Below are 20,718 nucleotides of genomic sequence, written 5' to 3'. Positions count from 1 at the left end.
GGAAAGGCGAGAAGGTCAATGAGTGGCAAGCGGACTTCCACACCTGCCTTCTCCTTTGGGGCTCCTCTTGTCCTCAAGACAGCGTGCTGTAGGGACAGAGAAGTCCTCTTTCCCACCTTTGCACACTGAAGGCCTGGCTCAGTGCCTGACACTTGGTAGATACTCTATGGTATTTGTCCACCAGGAGAACCTCCCCCATTTTCCCTTGCGGCTCCTGCTTGCCCTTCGTTTCCCTGATAATCCACGGTGGCTGAGGACCTATTCCTATTCCTGAGTAACCCACGAAACCGAGGGTGAAAATACAGCCCTTCTACTCTCAGAAGACGTGCGTGAGGAGGAACACTGGGGCAAGTGATAAACCCATGCTCTGAGATTAAATTTAGACGCCATTCATGCACGTTCCTGTCATTTTACAAATACAAGTTTCCTCCTCCTCTCGATCCCCAGCGTACAAACTTGGCCGAGGAAGTGACTTTCTCTGCAGCACAGAGAGAGGCGCTGGGGTATGGACAGTACGGCAGGATGACACGCAGACTCTGCCTCGGTGTCCCTGCTGAGAAGCCACGCCTGCCGCCTCCCCTGCCGCCTCCTGACAGCAGCAGGTGAAGGTCACGGTGAGATGCATGCCCACAGCCCCCAAATAGCGAAGGCCCATTCGGGGGCTGAGCAGTACCATGCTGTTTTACCAGCCCCTCAAAGCCACTGGATGGGTTCCCCAGAGGGATCTTAAGTATCAGAGATGCTACAGCCTTGGGTCCACGGCAGACGTAAAACGTGCCTCAGACAGGAGCTGGGAGATACTAGCAGACATAACCACGGCCCTCCCAGGACTCCAGGAGAATCTAAGAAGCCCAGTGCCTTCCTTGCTCACCTGGTGTGGAAGTTCTGAATGTTCACGTTTCTATAAGGAGCGGTTTTCCTTTGACACCAAAGCAGCAGACCTTCTTTGGCAGAGGTTTCTGTAATGACAGCCAAGAAACAGTGTCCACCTGTAAATACTCAGTACTTAAGGCACCCAACTCCCAGGCTTGATAAGAGACCTCCCGGGGCGGGGGTTGGAGACTACCAAATGCATCATCTCTTCTTGTGATCTCTGCTGGGACCCTGCTCCTGGGGACAGACTGCTGAGGACACCAAAGGGACTTGAAAAGGCCAGCACGGGGGCAACCACAAGCTACGACATCATAAACACAAAATCAGACAGCGGGGATACCGGCAAAGAATTGTTTTTAAGGTTTCGTTTAAAAACTTTCAAGTTTCTGGGGCACACCTGGGTGGCTCAGTGGGTTAAGCCTCTGCCTTCGGCTCGGATCATGATCTCAGGGTCCTGGGATCAAGCCCTGCATCAGGCTTTCTGCTCAGTGGGGGGCCTGCTTCCTCCTCTCTCTCTGCCTGCCTGTCTGCCTACTTGTGATCTCTGTCTGTCAAATAAATAAATAAAATCTTTTTAAAAAATAAATAAATTGATAATAAAAATTTTCAAGTTTCACTTAAAAATTACTACAATGCACTAGACTATGACTTCACTAACCTGTCATTTGATTCTTTTATCATCTTGGGTCAATGGGATGCACAGAGACCACCGTGTCTCAGATTTATTCCCTTACCCGCTGATTTGTATAATACCAAAAGTCTTTTATTAGTACGTTTCAGGTTTGGCCACTTGAGTTCTGATGAAGTAAAAACAATGGCAGGCCCCCCATGGTAGCACAAGGCAGGCCACTGAGGTCCCAGTTCTGAACCTCACATTCCCCAGCGGCCTTTCCTCCTCAGGCCGCTCTGCCCAGGACTGATGGAGGGAGAGGCGCTGGAGCCAGCCATTCCTGTGTGGGTGCAGCTCCTCTGAGAGCCAAGGCTGAAGGGCTCCCCATCAGACCCTTCTCCCGGCAGACCTCCCTTCCCTTCGCCAGCACGGGTGTTGACCAGGTGCCCTGGACGCCTCTCTCTTGGCCATTTCTGGTTCTTCATAGGCATTTCCCAACCGCCCCCCACCAAAAATCTCTGGCATGTCTGTTCTGGACTGAATGTTTGTGTTCCCCCACCCTCAAATTCCTATGTATTTTTTTGAAAAATATTTTACTTATTTATTTATTTGAGAGAAAGAGAGAGAGAGGGAATGAGAGAGAAAGAGTATGAGTCGGGGAGGCTCAGAGGGAGAAGCAGACTCCCTGCTGAGCAGGGAGTCCAATGCAGGACTTGATCCCAGGACTCCAGGATCATGAACTGACCCACAGGAAGTTCCTTAACCAACTGAGCCACCTAGGCACACCCCCCTCCCCAAATTCCTATGTTAAAGCCCTGACCTTATTTAAAGATGGAGCCTTTGGGAGGCAATTAAGGTTAGATGAGATCACGAGGGTGGTGCTCCCAGGATGGGAGTAGAGCCCTTCTGAGAAGAGAGCTCTTCCTCTCCCTCTGCCATGAAGGATGTAGCAAGAAAGTGGCCATTTACAAGCCAAAATGAAGGTCTTTAGCAAAAACAGACCATGCTGGCAGCCTGATCTTGGATTTCCACCCTCTAGAACCATGAGAAAATAAATGTCTTTTGGTCAGGCCACCTGGTCTATGGTCTTCTGTTATCGCAGCTCAAGACGGCTAAGACTGTGTCTAATACCCTTCTGGCACCAGCTTCTTCTTGGAGGGCCCAAAATTACCTGCATCCAAACATCTCCTCAAAACTGTTTCCCCAAATCTAGGATTCTGCCTGTATTTAAGTGCTAACAATTTAGAAAATCCCTATAAACATGTGGACTCTTAACTAACATTGGGCCCTGGCCTTCCATTTTATTAAGGACTTCAAGTTGACTTTTTTTTTCTGTAAAAAGTGTTCTATAATTATTTATCCTAATTGCCCATTCTCGTTCAGACTTTCCCATGACCCATAAACCAGCTGAAATAAACACACTCCCAAAATTTCACTTGCTAAAGGAATCACTTGAATCACTCCTATTCATGTCTCTTCTCCAGAAAATTTTATTAAGAAAAGCAACTGAACGTTCTAAGACTTTATTCAAATATTAACTGGTAAAAATGTTGAAAAATGGAAGTCCACACTGCCTGCCTTTGGGTCCCAACCGAGGTTACTAATAAGAAAAAGTACACTGGGGGGGCACCTGGGTGGCTCAGTGGGTTAAGCTGCTGCCTTCGGCTCGGGTCATGATCTCAGGGTCCTGGGATCAAGTCCCGCATCGGGCTCTCTGCTCAACGGGGAGCCTGCTTCTCTCTCTCTCTCTCTCTCTGCCTGCCTCTCCATCTACTTGTGATCTCTCTCTGTCAAATAAATAAATAAAATCTTTTAAAAATATATAAAAAAAAAGAAAAAAAGAAAAAGAAAAAGTACACTGGGGCATCGGAGTGGCTCATTCATTAAGCATATGCCTTCGGCTCAGGTTATGATCCCAGGGCCCTGGGTTCAAGCCCTGTATATGGCTCCCTGCTCAGCAGGAAGCCTGATTCTCCTCCTCCCACTCCTCCTGCTGTGTTCCCCCTCGCACTAGGTCTCTTTCTGTCAAATAAATAAAATATTTTTTAAAAAAGGAAAAAGTACATCAGGAGGAAATAATGCACTGTATTTTAGAAAGTTTAAGTGAAATTTAGGCTAGAAAGGCAAAGAGAGGTAAAGCAGATCAACAGAATCTCATAAAGTTTAAATCTGCCTAATTTCATGGAGTTTTACCTAATTTATGTCTGAATATGTCTGAACACTCTTATGCAATGAATGTCAACATTTTCTCCTTATTTCATTGGCTAGCCTAATCAAAAAGGACTCTCTCCCACCCCAACACCATTGTCAGGTTTTCCTAGCCAGGTCTATTATGTCCCTGGCAGCGGTATACCCCACTCCCAGCAAGGAGAGCTTAAATCTGAAACATGGCCTTTTGGCACATGCAGAATCGTTGATATGAAAAGCACATTATAAGCAGGTACTGCCATTTATCATTCCATCACAAAACATGAGAGATGCACCAAGCAAACCCCATCCACGTACAACGGGACCGCCCTCATTAGCAGGTGTGTTCATCTCTCATTTTATTTCCTGGAAGAAATCCATCATTCTTCCAAAGGACACTGTCTCCTCAAAGAATTCAATCATAATAACAATGACTTTTTGCACATGCTACACATCATGAAAACAAACTAAGATCATCTTTCCAGAGACCTCCAGAAATTAAGTGAGATTGTTGATAAATGACTCCAAAAAAGTGAAACAATAAAGAAAACAAAAATGTAAGTCAGCCAACTACCTCCTGAAAAACATCTACTTGGAAGAGATCTAGGGACTTTGCTAACCATATTCCTACTTTTGAATGTTTAACTTCTTAGTCTTTTGAAAAGCAGGTTAATATATCTTTTTATTGTGATAACTTCACAAAATACTGTGACATCTTATTTTGGACACATCAACAATCACTCTAGGGAAAATGAATAATGGATACCACTCATAGCTACATTTGAAATAGAAATCTAAATTAAACTATCACTAATTTGATATGTGTAACCCATCAGAAAAAACCCTGTAATAACCTCTGTAATATTTGTGGGAAAAGGATTCGCTAGACTAGCAAAAGCAACTATGTGAATAAGCTTTTTAAAAGTAGTATTTTTTTAAGGTGAGCTCAGCTGTTTAAATATTTAAATTTGGAAGTACATGAAATTGGTAAAATTATTATAAATTACTGTTTTTTTAATAAAGCAAGAACTTAGAAGAAGCATCTTATTATTTTCACTGGAAAGAAATGAATGTATCTTTAAAAAAGCACATTGTAGGAAAGTTTTCAAATTCAGACTTTATAAATTCTGAGCCTGAATTATTGAGATTTTAATATCATTATATCTCACTTGGATTTTTATTTTTTTTAATATGTTTTATTTATTTATATGCCAGAGAGAGAGAAAGAGACAGCAAGAGAAGGAACACAACAGGGGGAGTAGGAGCATGAGAAGCAGGCTTCCAGCTGAGCAGGGAGCCCAAAGTGGGGCTGAATCCCTGGGATCATGACCCAGCTGAAGGCAGACGCCCACTGACTGAGCCACCCAGGTGCCCCACAGTTGGATTTTTAGATGACACAAATGGGGCTTCCATGCCAGAAGGGAGTAATCTAAGTGGTTAGAAATTCCTTAAGGGTAAGTGCTGTAGACTTCATGCCATCTGGCGCAACAGTCAGTAAATCACTGGTTTTTGACATTTGATGGTTGAATAGTAACTAAGATCACCTAAAAAGACCCGCATCAGAGGGTCCTCTGTCCTGGGCAGAACTACAATGTCCCCACCCTCACCATTCAGGTTCCTGGGTACCTGTTGGGTGACAAAGGTACAAGAGGTTGACAATGGTTGGACGATCCAGACCACCTTTAGGTAGGTTCTGCAGCTACACATTTTGTGATTTGAGGGCTAAATAGGCAAAGTTCTAATTTTAAGAATGTCAACTTGACACTTTTCAACAGTGCTGAATTCATCAAAATATTTAGGAGTACAGTGGGCGAAAAAGACTAAAGATTTTCATCTTCTGTGGCAGTGCCAAGGACGATGGTTCTATTATAGTGATGGAACAGTTGTTAGGCCCAAAGATACAATAACAATGGAGATTTTGTTAACAGAAAGACAGAAAGCTGTAGAGACCGACACAGAGACAGAGAACGAAAGCAGGGACGGAGGGTGAATGAATGAACTCAGATTTCAACTGATTGATTTTTTGCAACTGCAAGTCCACAGAACTGTTAGAGTTGGGAACCTATGAATATAATAAGCAATTAAAAGCCCCCAAAATGCTCATTTTAAAAAGCGACTTCTGTTCTGAACATGTGCTCATCTTTTCCAAAATGATTCCACCCCCATGAATGAAACAGTATTGCTGGGGTCCTTCCCATACAAATATAAAACCTGTGAAAACCCAACTCCCGTATCTTCCATGAAATCATGGAAATGACTGTTCAATTTTACAAGGTCTTATTTAAATTCTACTTTAGAAATTCAATCTACGAATGACTCCGAGTATCCTAATACAATCAGATTTTCAGCCGCGTCTTTTACCTTCAACTGAAATATCCTGAATAGCAAAGCGAAGGATGATGGTCCAGATCATACCCAGCGTCATCTTCACGTTGCCATCCACAATTTCTTTAGGAAAGAAACAACAACAACAAATTCGCATAAAGATGACATCATCAGTGCATACATTTTTCCTACAGCTTGTATGTTTCCCATAAGTTTTGACTTTAGAGCTATTGGAAAAAAAAAAAAAAAAAAAAAAAAATATATATATATATATATATATATATATATATATATATATATATATAGAAGGACCAGTTCATGTTTTTATGTGTTGCAGTTATACAGTATTCATAACCAAATGTCTCTGGTTTAAATGAATTCTGAGTTAATAATAAGCATATATCTTGTAAATGCATAATCACTGAAAACAACCCGAGAGTTTCCAAAGCCCAAAGACTAGAGGGGCCAAGGTTCTGAGTAGTCAGTTTCAGAGAACCTGGGCTCATCTTCACCCTGATCCTTCAGGGCGCCCCAGGTGGGGCAAGGTCATGGTACTCAGCTGTAAAATAAACATAAGAAGCCAAGTCGTCTCAGTTCCTGCCGAACTTACTGGGGCTCCCAATATCCCCAAGAAAGAAGAGATCACTTCCCTCCTACTAATTAGTTCTTCATAAGAGTCACGTGGAAGGTTAAGCTCTTTCCCATCCCAATAATCAGGCTGAAGAAGACAGCATTATATTTGACTCTATTCTTTACAAATAATCCTAGAGCCTGGTCTGCCATTCATGCTACCTTTTCCTCTCATCTCTGTACCCCAGACCTTAGCACACAGCCTGACACCGTAAGGAGGCAAGCACCATAAGTGCCAGGAGGAATTGGCCCAGCGGCAGGCCGACCCACCTTCCACTGGGAAGTCAATGTGGCAAGCCGGGTCATTCCTATCACCCCTCATTTACCTTCAGCCCCGATGGACACCAGTTTCACGCCTTTGCTGGCTATGTAATCCAAGGCTTTGTTGACATTAGCAATTTTGTGGAACCGCATTTTTCCTCGGTCAGGTTTGGGCAGCCTTTCCCCTGTCGGATGAAGAAAGAATAGCGTAGACACAGAGAAAGTAACCCCTTGACACGGAATCGAGACACCAAAATTCAGAGTCCATGCTTCCTTAAATGGAAATAGGTATGTGACTGTTTCTGATGGGTCTCTGGTTTTTGTAAACCACAAACCAAAAAAACTTTTAAGACCAATGGACCAGAGCAGAGCCATATGCTTTTCAGATCTGCCTGGGAGAGTCCGGTTTGGTCTACCAGCCAAACTTACAAAGGAGTCTAGAGAAAAGCTGGTTGGTAGCCCAGGAGCCTCTGGAGTTGCTGACTATTAGAGGAAATCGGGAGAGCCTGGTCCAAATCACAGCACTGGCTGCCAGGGCTCAAGGCAGATACCCGATTATGAAGATATATGGATTGGGGCACACTCGCCACCGCCCTTCTAGTCCCACTTCTTCAAGGGTGATCCCATCTCTCATCCAAAGTCTAAACCAGCCAACTCAAATTCAGAGCAAAACATAACCCCTCTGGGATTTGAGCTCATGTTTTCAGACTTATGGCAACATGTATCCTGGCTTTCTGCATGGAAGACCATGTCTGGGAGAGGCACCTGCTGGGCTTAGAGCAGAGAGAGGGCAGCACCATGGGGAGTCGCATAAATGTCATTTTTTTCCTTTTCTTTTTCTGTTTCAAGGTGCGTGGTGCAAACATTATTTTAATAGGTCAATTTTAAACAGAATTTACTCCTTTTTCAGAGCAGAAAAATAACTCCAGGCAGATTGCTCTTCGGAAAGGTGTTCTCTGCCAATAATACTGTGTTCTGGCCCAGCCAGGTCAAAGGGCACATCTGAGGCAGTTGTTTCTAAATAGATGCGTATCCAGAGCCCACACACGGACGTGTGGGGTGTAGCAGGACACCTATACGTCCAAGACCAACCTGAGATGACTTCCAAAAGCAGCATGAGCTTAAGGCCATTCCTGAAGTCTTCCTCAATGTTCTCAATCTGGGTGCCGGCCTTCCTTAGGTGGGAATTACACCAGGCAGTGAAAGTCTGCAACGAGAACCAAGCACTGCTTGACACGGCCCCAGCCCCATCGGGGTAACCCTCCACCCCATGTGGCCAACACTCAACTTCTTGCACACTCGAGACTGGAGCTCCCGGGGCCTTCTAGGGCAAGCACACAGAATTTTATGGAAAGATGACTTGAGGCCTATGGTAATTTCCCCTTTAGGGACAAAAAAAAAAAAAAAAAAATCATTTATTTGATATACCAGCCTGAGGGATTTATGCCTTCAGCTTAAAAAGGTACCATGTTCACACCTATGTCCTGACCTTCTGAAAACCTATTTCGTAGGAGATACGGACTAAATGAGAGCATGCTTACTCCCTGCACACAACAAAAATAACCTTGCTTGTAGAATGGATGAATAAAGAATGTTTAAATAATGTTCATAATGGCTTACTTCGGAGCGGAGGGTGGGCGGTATTGTGTCACAGAGAGGAGAGGAGAGGAGGGCCCCCAAACCACTCATTAGCTACATCTTAGTTTATCCTGAATGCGCAACAGTGTTAAGCTAGTAACTAAATCAATTAAACAAATTTGCAGTATAGTCAATCATTAAAAATAAGGATAATAATAACAGTAATAAGGACCTCCTCCTGGCATATGCCAGGCCCTGGTCTAGACCCCGGACTTCAAAGCAGTTAGATAGAGCCCAGCCATGGAAGGGCTCCCAGTCTGGTCATGTTAACAAATCATGAAGACAGTCTTCAGTGGAAAGGTGGGCTGTATATCAAGAGGCATCCAAAGTCCTTCTGTTTATTTTTCAAGCTGCTCTTAACTTGGTTTCCACTTGTGCACTATTTCCTGCCAAAACCATTTTAGAAGGGCTTGCGCAGCAGCTGCTGGCTAAGAATGCAAATGTCCCCTTGGGTTGCAACAGCTGTGGGGCTCCAGAACAAAGTGCCCAGCATGTTACTCTGTGCGGAGACATGCAAACAGGGTCTGTGTGACAGAGGAGAAAATGAATCCCTAAAAAATAGGTGGGTTCCGTGCAAGACCACAAAAAGATACTCTTTCTATAAAAATGATTTTCCTGGGTAACAGAAAATTTTCAAATCCAATAGTCACTTATTTCAACAAAGATGCGACAGCATTAAGTATAAGGGCAGAAAGAGAATGTAGGCATTTTCTTGGACTTACAATAATTCATTTCACCCTGAGAGCCTAAAGGAATAATTATTTCTCCTAAAACACCACTAAACTTCAGTCAACTTAAAACAGAAGAGATACTTGAAACCATATGCTCTAGATCTACCTCTAGTCGACATGGTAGCCCCTAGCCATGGGTGGCTATTTAGGTATAAACTAACTAAAATGAAAGGAAATTAAAAATCTTAGTTCCTCAGTTGCATAAGCTACTTTTCAAGTACTCAAAAGCCACCTGTAGCTGGGGGTTAGTGAGCTGGATGGTGAGCAGACCGAGCATTCCAGCAATACAGAAAGTTCAATGGGATAGCACTGTTCTAGAGAACCAAACTTTGGTGTTTGAAGCCAAGATTGTTAGGAAGAGTCTAACTTTTTTTTTTTTAATCTCAATATCAATTTTATCAATTTATTTTGAATAGGCGATACATTTCCCTGGCTCAAGATTCAAGTGCCACAAAAAGGGGATAAAGTGAAAAGCGTCCCTCTCTTCCCATTCCCAGGTACCCAGTTCCATTCTCCAGAGGACGGTTTTGCGTGTGTCTCTTCAAGGATCTTTTTTTTTTTTTTTAAAGATTTTATTTATTTATTTGACAGAGAGAAATCACAAGTAGATGGAGAGGCAGGCAGAGAGAGAGAGAGAGAGGGAAGCAGGCTCCCTGCCAAGCAGAGAGCCCGATGCGGGACTCCATCACAGCACCCTGAGATCATGACCTGAGCCGAAGGCAGCGGCTTAACCCACTGAGCCACCCAGGCGCCCCTCTTCAAGGATCTTTGATACCTATGTAAGTACACAGATACACACTCCTTTTTTTTTTTTTTTGTCCTTTAACCCATATCAGAATATAGACATTGTCCTGCACCTGGATTCTTTTTTTTAACCCACATAAAAAATATAACCTAGAGCTCTTTCCATTCCACATAGATCATTCCTTCTGATGGCTGCATAGTATTCCACCATAGTACATATACTGTGCTGTGTGTAACTAGCTCCCTGTGGATGGACATTTTGGTTGTTTCTAGACAGTTATCTATCAGTAAAACACATCCTAGGCCCGTTTCCAGCAACCAAAACGACTTTAAATGTGTTTGTGTTTTGCATTTTTTTTTTTAAACTGACAATGCTGAGACTAATCACAGACCTAAACTTTTGGGAAAGGCACAAGAAAACAGGTTGTGATTTTTTAAAATGGAATTGACAGAAAAATAGAATGATGTAAAATATTTAGAGAGTTGCCTTTATTTAGATTTGAATTTAAAAATGAGCAACTACTGCTGGTGCCAATTTCCTTATCTTGTCACCGTGTCACTTAAATCCCTTCATAATAAAAGTGTCAGAAACACTTCTGAATATAATCCCAAAGCTGCAAGCTTCCTGCCCCCATGATGAAACACTGGTGAAGTCTGTTTGATACTACCTTTTTATAGGTATACTCACAATGAAGGTAATTTACCATAGGTAATTATCCCTTTGTGCAAATCCGGAAAATGAATTTAATCTAAAAGGTCAATTTATTTAGGTAAGTTTAATGAAGTGTCCCTATCTTTAATGAGCCCTTCTAAGAGCCAATAAAGGTTAAGGTAACTACCAAATTCCATGTGAAAAGGACCCCGACAGCGCTGGTATAATGGCTTTGCAAAGAAGCCAGTGAGCTCTGAAAAGGAATTTTAAGCTTTATTAGAATGTTTAATTTTCAGTCTATCTACAGTTTTAATTACCATAGCCTATAGAGACTGTTCTTAGGCATTTCCAGTCATCCTGGGTTTCTGTGAAAAGCCTGCTAATTATGCAGGAGACAAAGCCACAACAGCAAAGGCAAGACCCCACACATTTACCTGAAGGCTTCTCTGTGGCTAGCCTTGATACTTGACAGCAACGTGGGAACTCAATCTTGGAGGACTAGTGTGGCCAGGAGGTAGGTCCACATGGTTTTAGAGCCAGGCTCCTTGGATCAAACCAAACTACTTAGGACTTCTAAGAGAAATGGTGCTCTATGAACTAGCCATGCCCACCAAGGAGAGAGGCCACGGTGTCCACAGGCCGTGGCTCAACCCAGAAGCTGCTCAGTCACGTGAGGTCCTCCAACCTCCTCTCCTGCTTCCTCTACCTCTCTTCTGGAGAACAGCTCATTTCCTGCTCTTCTGCACCTAGTGATAAGACCCAATGCTTCTGAAGCTCAAAAACAGGCACATTAAAAAAAAAAAAAAAAATCCTTTGAGAGCCATACAAAGAGAACCAAGATGGGACACCACAGACCCATCTACCGATGTTCCTGACTTATGACAGTTGGACTTACAAGTTTTTGACCTCACAGTGGTGTGAAAGCCATTCCTAGTCAGGAGGAACCATACTTGGAATTCTGAATCTGGGTATTTTCCCAAGCTAAGCTGTGTGGTACGATCCTCTCTTGTGATGCTGGGCAGGGCAGCAGCTCCCAAGCAGCTATGGGATCATGAGGGTCAACAACTTACAAACTTACCAACATTCTGCACCCATACAAAGCCCTTCTGTTTTTCACTTTGGGTACAGTATTCAATCACGGGACCATCAACACTTTATTATGAAACAGGCTTTGTGTTAGATGCTCTTGCCCAACTGTAGCCTAACATCAGTGTTCTGAGTACGGTTAAGGGCGGCTGGGCTGGACTATGACGTTTGGTAGGTTACATGGAGCCAATGTGTTTCTGACTTAAGATATTTTTAACTTACCATGGGGTTATCCAGATATAACTCCAATGTCAGTTAAAGAAGATCTGTATCTCCAGAAGAGAAAGGCTGATACTTGTAGCTCTTACCACCTTCCAAAGAAGCTCACAAGAAAACGAAGGGAAAGGATGTTCAAGACACATGTAGAAAAGATGGAAAGGCAGTGGAAGGCACTGTCTCCACGCGTATATTCCCCAAACAACAGGAGCAAATATCAGCATCTCTTCCTGAAACATAAGGAATCACAACCCGGGAGACACTGGCCCCGATGGCTGGTCCTGCAGGAGCAGACTGGTCTCCAAGCTCATATAGACCCAACGTGGCCATGGCACCAAAATCTCTGTAAGCAACAGGGTACAAAGGAGAAGGGCCCAGAGATTAAGAGTTTAACCCTTAACCTTTAAGGCCGTGTTTTCATGGTTTTTAGGCTTATAGTATTATGTTTTCATGCAGGAAGTCTAAAGGACACTCAACTATGCTCAGTCCCTTCTCTATTATATTCTCTAATCTAGTGGCCCAGAAAACATTCCTCAACACCCAAAACATGGTGGTTGAGAACAATAGCAGTAGAAGGAGTTTCCCAGGATTATCTAATTAAGTTAACTTAATTAGTTAGTCCTGTTATGGACTAACACTTAACTAAGTGTTAGTCCTGTTCACTGGAAGGTGAGGCCATCTTCTTTCCTGAAGAACTTACTAGCAAAGTCCCTAGTCCACAAGAACGGTAAGCCTATTGTCTTTCTCAAAGTTAAATTCTCTGTGCGTGCTTAAGGGCAAAAAAAAAAAAAAAAAAGGAAGAAGAAGTACTGTGTCTTTACTAACATGTTGAGATAAGCCTGTGCTACTGAATGATATACATTTGCATATGGTTTCTTTTTAAGTTAATTAACCCTATAGACCTAACAGCCTACACTGCAGACTTTTCCACAGACAAAAGGGAGAAAAGGTCTTTTAATCAAAATGATTAGTAACTGAGGCTATTTACATAACACAAGTTCATATCTCTACCTGGAGAGGATTATTACCCAGAAAAAGAAAAAAATAAAAACATCAATCTTGAGTCTGACACAGTTGTCTGGACACAAGTTGGTTTCATGCTATCAGATAATTATTAATTCTTTCAGCGATAAGATTTCTAGGCCTGGTCTCCTCTAAGACTAATTGTTCAACTTAGTATTCTATTTTCTTCAAACCAAAAATATGGCAAGACAACATCTATAAACTCCCTTTATACTTTTTAAACTAGCTTTTGCTCTGATAATAATAACATGAAATACGAATTTCAGATTCCATTTCCTGAAATGGATACTCGGAAAAGTTTGTGGGGTTTCCCTGAACGGAACAGAACGGGGCATGCTGAGGGCTAGGACATTCGGGCACAGCCCACAGCATGAAGCTTGCGGGGTAGGAAGGTCTGAAGCAGCTCTCAGCTTTCAAGCCCACCAATGATAACACAGCATTATCTGTCAGGTCCAAAACAGTTCGGGGCACTGTCAAAGTGTTCCATGATTTTGAGCTTGCTTTCGTTGGTCAGTAAAGGCATTGGGAGGCTCACCACGTCGATCCTGGCCTGAATCCTTTGGGGAGGGATGAGTGGGCCCCAGGAAAGGGGGAGGCCGAGCCTGGTCCAGCCTGCAGTCGTGGCTCAGAACTCAGATTCTATTTCTGACTCTGATACCATGAAATTATTTGTCCTTCGTGTCCTGACACTTTCCCAGCTACAGAAAAAAAAGGGCGGGGGATAATAATTGTTATCATCAACTCTATGATAAACAGTTCAAAAGGTTATCAGGAGGAGAAGAACTATAGAAGCTGACCGGCCAACACCACCTATCACGTTGTTTCAGAACGCTCTCTCACGTACAACTAACGGAAGCCAGTCTATGGTTTAAAGTTGATTGTCTAAAAAGGCTCCATTTGTTTTTCTATTTACAATAATCACTTTTAAGGATATGTTATTTTCCACCTCATAGACTCCCAATTCAACAAGATTCCTTCTAATCACTTTCCTGGTTTTTGTTTGTTTTTTTTTAATTAAACATTTGGAAAGTAAGGAGGTAGGGAGCATCTAGAAAGCTGCACCCATTTATAAACTCTCTGGTTAAGGCAGAAGAGGAGGTCAGAGCTGTTCCTGGGAAGTAAATGTGATTTCGGCTTTAGTGTATAAAAAGGAGACACTCGGGGCACCTGGGTGGCTCAGGTGTTAAGCGTCTGCCTTCAGCTCAGTTCATGATCTCAGGGTCCTGGGATCAAGCCCCGAATTAGGCTCCCTGCGTGGTAGGGAGCCTGTTTCTCCCTCTCTCACCCCCCCTGCTTGTGTTCCCTCTCTCACTGTGTCACTCTCTGTCAAATGAATAAATAAAATCTTAAAAAAAAAACCAAACAGGAATGCCTGGGTGGCTCAGTAGGTTAAAAGCCTCTGCCTTTAGCTCAGGTCATGATCCCAGGGTCCTGGGATGGAGTCCCGAAGGGGGCTTCACTGCTCAGCAGGGAGCCTGCTTCCCTTCCTCTCTCTCTGCTGCCTCACTGCCTACTTGTGATCTCTGTCAAATGAATAAATAAAATCTTAAAATAAAAATAAAAATAAAAAGGAGACATGGCCGTCACATAGAGCAGGGAGTTCTCTGCACAGGGAGGACAGAAAGTTCTGTCCCACACAGCTGGCAGAAGCAGAACTTTCTGTTTCACTACAAAGCTTCACAATCCCAGTCCCCTCAACCAAGAGACCCTGGTCCACGCACCAGGTGAGGACACGCACTGGGTGATTCATACAACGAGGCCATAGCAAGCATGGCCTTAAATTTAAATATTCAGGCACACAGCTATCTTATAAAATCTTTCAGCAAGGTCTCTGGACCCAGAAGCCACTCTCCAGTGAGGACTGCTCAACCTAATCTTCTGATCTGGAAAAATATTCCACATCTTCAAGGCTGCCAAGTGCCCTAGTATACCTTTCAACTCCTCACACGACATTTTAAAAAATCAACCAGAGAGAGAGAAGTATGGAAGCACGTAAATGTCCACTCTAAGGATCCTACATGTGTTACAACCAATGGTAAGATGTCTTGGAAGCCCTTCTGGAGGCCTCATGCTCTCATGAGTTGCGTAAGCAGGCATCTAAGTACACAGTGGGCAGCCCTTTTGTTCTCTGCCCACAAATCTCTGCCAAGTCTCCAGGATCCTGCTAGATCCCACGGCAGGTGACGGCTCAGTGTAGCACCCCCTGAAACACAGCTGCCCTAAAATCTGAATCCTGGCTCTGTGACCCTGAAACACAGCCGCCCTAAAATCTGAGTCCTGGCTCTGTGACCCGCTGAGGGCCCAGTGTGGCCAAGTCAGCCCCTCTTTCCTGTGACTTGTCGCTTGCCCCAAGGAATGCACTGTGTACCTATCCCAACTGGCTGACCGTGATGTCTGATAAATGAAAGAGAAAGCCAACTACTTCACAATACAGATGCGACAGAATCACAAAAGAACAGCAGTTGGTGGTGGCAATTCAAAGAAACTGGAAGTGCTTTGGGGTTTAAATTAAAAGGGAATTAAACCATTGCATAGAAAAAAAACACATAGTCTACAGTCACGACTTAAGGCTCCTTGAGCAAAAGAATATTCCACCTCCAATAATCAAGCATAAACATGCACATTTCATAAACCGTGGCAGGGCACAGACAGAAAGAGGAGACAAGAAGGTCTGAAATCCAGGAATACTGATTCTCCCCAAGCACTTCACACCACTGTTCACAGAACAAAGAGCATCAGTAGTGAACTGTGACTTCCTCAAGGAACAAAGTGTTCAGAGCATTAGTTTTCGCCCATAGAAATGTATTTTGTCCCTGCATTTTTTAAAAAGAATTTATTTGCATGAGACCATTAGTATAAAGGGCTAACTCGGTTCAAAATACACTAAGTATAAAGAGCTTCAAAATTAACTTGTAAAAAAGCAAATCCCAGTACATTCCACTGCAAATGGCAAGCCCATGACTGGTTTCTTGGGCTTTCGTTTGCCTGCAAGCAAACGAAATAAAAAAGCTGAAATGACCGCAGTAGCCTCTGATCCTGTCTTGGTCACCTTTCCGTCACCCAAAGAACCCAGCATCCAGCCAGCATACCTGTAATTCACAGAGAGAGAACTAGTACCCATTTCAAATTTTCAATACTTCAAATGGTCATGAATAAGTTGGAACCTCAACAGTACCAAAATTCAATTTTAGAAAATTTTATTTATTTATTTATTTATTTGAGAGCCAGAGAGAGAGACTGAGAGAGTTAGGGGAGGAGTAGAGAGTGAGGGACAAGCCAACTCCATTCAGAACACAGAGCCAGACGCTGGGCTTGATCCCAAGACCCTGAGACTGTGATCTGAGCTGAAATCAAGAGTCAGACGCTTAACCAACTGAGCCTCTGAGGCACCCCTAAAATGCTGCTTTTCACTTAACTTCTAGGGATACTCACAAATACCAACTTAATTATTCCGAGACCAAGGAAGAGGTGAAAAAAAGACGCGTCCCTCTTCTGTTGATTCACGCCCAACAAGTTCCCTCAGCAAGCAGGGCTCAGTGTTTCTTCCTACCCAAAGTTAGGACACCTCACAGTCTCAAATTGCAGGGCAGGCCATCCCAGGAACAACTGAAGGGGAGCTGTCACCCATGGAATCCTTGAAGGACTTGGTAGGAAAGTGGGAAAAAAGAGTGCCTTCAGAAAGACCTGGTGGGTGATGCCACCTGCACACTTCAAACATGCTGGTGTAAGTGACACAGAAGGAACCAGGGGTCTTTGCTTTGCTCCGGACAGTGCCTGGCACACAGTGGCGCTCAATAACTCTTTGTTGACTAGGAACCGATTTGTCAGACTTTCTGGGACAGAGTAAAGAAGATAACAGATTTTTTTTTTTTGACTGAAAATATAAAAAAGACTGAGGAGTTAAAAAATCTGTATCTGCTTAAAAAAAATCTGTATCTGCTCAAGTTCCAGGTTTTTAAAAATTATTATCATGTCAGACTTAACTATAGAATCCTTAAATGTTAAAATACACTCTGTAATCTTGCAAAAAAAAAAAAAAAATCCTTGTGAAAAATAAAAGACAACCTCACGACTGAGGGCATCTAAAAATAGAACCAGGCTAATGGATGATTCTTTAAGTGGATAGGTTAAAGATGGCTCTCCAGCACTTGAAACAATAGTTCTATCCATATCTGGTTTTCATCGGGAATTCTGAACCCTGAATTTTAGGCATCAGTCACCAGGCTAAGACCAACTACCATTTAGGTCCTGGGCTGTAAAGAACACATGAAGAAAGGCGCTAAAAGCTCTTCAGACTCTCTCACAGGAGAAAAAAAAACAAATGCTTTTCAGGTTTTTTAACAAAGCCAAATCTTGCCCCGACTGAGTCTGGCTTGAGGAATGGCCTCTTTGGTAATGTGGAATCAATGTCCTCCACACCTTTCAGAAAGGACAGAGATTAAAGCTAGGGAATCGGGAAAGGTGTCACAACAGTTATATAAATATAAGCAAAATCCCGGGCTTCGATGGGAAACCTGTTCATTGTCTACAGCATGCCTTCTGTGCTGTTCCAAGACTCGTAAGTCATAGATAAAGAACAGTGCAAGTAATTCTTGCCTACAGACAAGAAATGCATTCTGTCGGGGACAGGGACAATTCCTCCTCCCAGAAGGACATTCGTTTCATTATTGCTAATCTATAAATGTGCCGATTCTTTGGATTTTTTTTTTTTAAAGATTTTATTTATTTATTTGACAGAGAGAGATCACAAGTAGGCATAGAGGCAGGCAGAGAGAGAGAGAGAGAGAGAAGGAAGCAGGCTCCCTGCTGAGCAGAGAGCCCGATGCGGGACTCCATCCCAGGACTCTGAGATCATGACCTGAGCCGAAGGCAGAGGCTTAACCCACTGAGCCACCCAGGCACCCTGGATTTTTTTTTTTTTTTTAACTGCTTGAAACCCCTCTCCAGTTTGTTCTTCGCTAGTCAGTTAAACAACATCTTTAAGCATGTGACTATTTGTGTGAGAGTCATGATTTTTACCTTCATGTCCAGAATTGCCTTTTAATACTTTATTAGGATCTTTTTTCTAAAGAGAGGTCAACATTTGAATATGCTAAAGTATCCATTACTCCGACCTGAATGTTACTGATTTCAGAGAAGACAGATAGTAACTGACACACAAGAATGATACAGGAACTAACTGAAGTTTATCATTTGCTGATCTTAAGTTACAGTATGCTTCCCCCATCCTGTGAAGATGACAACTGTTGTAAGTCTCGGCTTACTGGATTCCTTTTCTATGTCAAAGCCTCCATTTAAAGTCTAATACGTGTCCCCATGTTCCCTCTTATATGCATCACCATAAATATAATATTGGATTTGGGCTGAATTATTTAGCACTCTTCTCTGTTTCATAAAGATCTTACATTTATCGAGAAGAGAAAGTATTTCCATCTGTTAATTTCCTCCCTGCTCAAGAAAATTTCCCACAAACATTTTATTACCACTTACAGGAGTTCGTATTACTCACGCTCCTGATTCTTACTTCTTAGCCGCAATTACTCATTTCTTTGTCTCTATTATCAGCAAGGCGTGTGGAGCAACACAGCAAGGACATCAAACCCTTCTCTGATCGGCTGAGATTCTCAGTGTTAGTTGCAACTCAAGCCCCCTCTACTTTCATTCCAAGGGGTGTTTTAAAATTCTTAAAACAGGGGCGCGTGGGTGGCTCTGTCGGTTGGACATCTGACTCTTGGTCTCCGTTCAGGTCGTGATTTCATGGGTGGTGGGATCTAGCCAAGGGGCTCTGTGCTCAGCGGGAAGTCTGCTTAAAGAACCTCTCCCTCTGCCCCTCCCCCGACTCATGCAGCTCTCTCTTTCTCTCCCCCTCTCAAATAAATGGAGACATCTTTTTTAAAAAAATTCTTGAAACAAAATTTTTACATAAAAATTTGTAGAACTTATTTTAAAAACTTTTTGTTAAAAAAAAAAAAAACTCTAGTATTCCCTCTTCTAAAGGACAGTTAGCAAAGGATCTTGATGGAACTCTCCATTTTAACTGTTAAATGCAGGGTGGGGGAGGGGGGCGGGAAGAGGTTAGAAATATGCAGATTCTTCCCAAACTATTTTTGGGCTTGGCAGCATATGTTAAATTAACCAAATCAAATATCTTCAAAGTCTCAGTCATTTTGCTCTAAAATGTTTAAAAAAAAAAAAGAAAGAAAGAAAGAAAGAAAAAGGCGGTAAGCTCAAAGAACCACGGGGAAGCTCTGGGTGCTCGGTCATCCAAGCTGAGAGCAGTCTGCAGGCCCTGAGCCTGAATTAGGCACCAATGGGGAGTTCTTTGGGATCACACCTGCCTCCCCCACGCTGGCAGGAGCTACGTGGAGAATTCCTTTGAGGACTTTCTGGTAAGCAAGCATTTGGCTCCCCAACAAACAGCCTTACATATGATTGATCCTGAGCTATGCTTCCCAAAATAACTTGTTCCCTTGGAGCCCGGATAATTATGAACGAGAGGTGGCTCTGTGACACGGCAGACCCGACTGTGGCTTGGTTTTAAGCAATAGCAACACTGATTATACATTCAGGATTCTCTGCTTGAGGAGGGATTCAAGCTTTTCTTTAGAAAAGCAAACTGACGTTTCCCTCCTGGGCCCGTCCCGGCAACTGGGGAAGCAGCTTGTACGACACGAACGGCAAAATAAATATTCTTTAATTCAAGTTCACCATACTGTTACTATTTTCAGGGACCCAAATAAATGGCTGCCTACACAGAGGGATTTAAGCATTCATTTAGAATGCAGCAGCTCCCTGTAATTCACCACATTCTCTGCGTTGGTATTTTGGACCAGAGCACAGTTCTAAATCGGGAACAGACCCTGTCAGGTACATCTACAGGTTTCCTCTTCATATGGGAAAAGCTTTGGTTAACAGAAGGGGCAAAAACAGGGAAACTGGGCATTCCCAAAGTTCTTGCTCACGCCACACTGGAGGGAACCAGGCTGGGATTTCCTCCTTCAGAAAGTTCGCCCCTAGGGCTCGTGTTGGTTGGAGCGCAGTCACAAAAGTACAGAATGAAGTCCTCATATCCTGAGACATTTCAGATAATTACATATTATAGCATAAAATTCATCAACATATGCTTCCATACTATAGCATAAAGTGCTCTAGGAGGCAATATGGCCAAATGTGAATGCGAGTTTTCTCTAGACTGTGACTTTTAAAAATTTCTTATCTGTATTTTCTACAGGAAATGTGTATGCCTGATGCGAGATGTATCTTAAAAAAGTGACTCAGGGGCGCCTGGGTGGCTCAGTATGTCAAAGCCTCTGCCTTTGGCTCAGGTCATGATCCTAGGGTCCTGGGATCGAGCCTCACATCGGGCTCTCTGCTCAGCAGGAAGCCTGCTTCCCGAGCAACCAACCACCCCCCACCGCCTCCCTCTCTGCCTCCTTGTAATCTCTCTCTCTGTCTAACAAATAAATAAATAAAATCTAAAAAGTGACTCAGGCAAGTATATACAATTTGTTAGCCCACTCTTTGGTCTTGGGGGTTATCTGTAACTATGTTAGCAAGTTTTATTTCATTTAATCCTCCACCTTTCTCCCTGAAAAAAGAAAAACTACTTACATTGGATATAATTAAGCCACCCTAGACTTCTGAAGTTAATCAATTAGGTGCTGCTTCAGGATTTTTTAAAGTTTCCCATTAAAATCCCTATTTCGACATCGCATTTCAAAACCCTAATGGAGAAGGTACAC

General features: G+C 43.0%; 1 protein-coding gene across 1 annotated transcript in view; it reads right to left on the bottom strand.

Annotated features, from left to right (window-relative positions):
• ACTN2 (actinin alpha 2) overlaps positions 1-20,718 on the bottom strand; it is a 63,453-nt gene that overhangs the window by 29,629 nt on the left and 13,106 nt on the right. Inside the window, exons 2-5 of the mRNA XM_004774788.3 lie at positions 7,979-8,093; positions 6,952-7,071; positions 6,032-6,118; positions 872-959 (exon numbers count right to left, since the gene is read on the bottom strand). Coding sequence (XP_004774845.1) covers positions 872-959; positions 6,032-6,118; positions 6,952-7,071; positions 7,979-8,093 — 410 coding nt within the window. The remainder of the gene's footprint in view (positions 1-871; positions 960-6,031; positions 6,119-6,951; positions 7,072-7,978; positions 8,094-20,718) is intronic.

Source organism: Mustela putorius, unplaced genomic scaffold (genome assembly GCF_011764305.1).
Source record: "Mustela putorius furo isolate JIRA1106 unplaced genomic scaffold, ASM1176430v1.1 tig00001118_pilon_pilon_pilon, whole genome shotgun sequence".
Taxonomy (NCBI): domain Eukaryota; kingdom Metazoa; phylum Chordata; class Mammalia; order Carnivora; family Mustelidae; genus Mustela; species Mustela putorius.
This window is presented reverse-complemented; position numbering and strand designations above follow the sequence as displayed.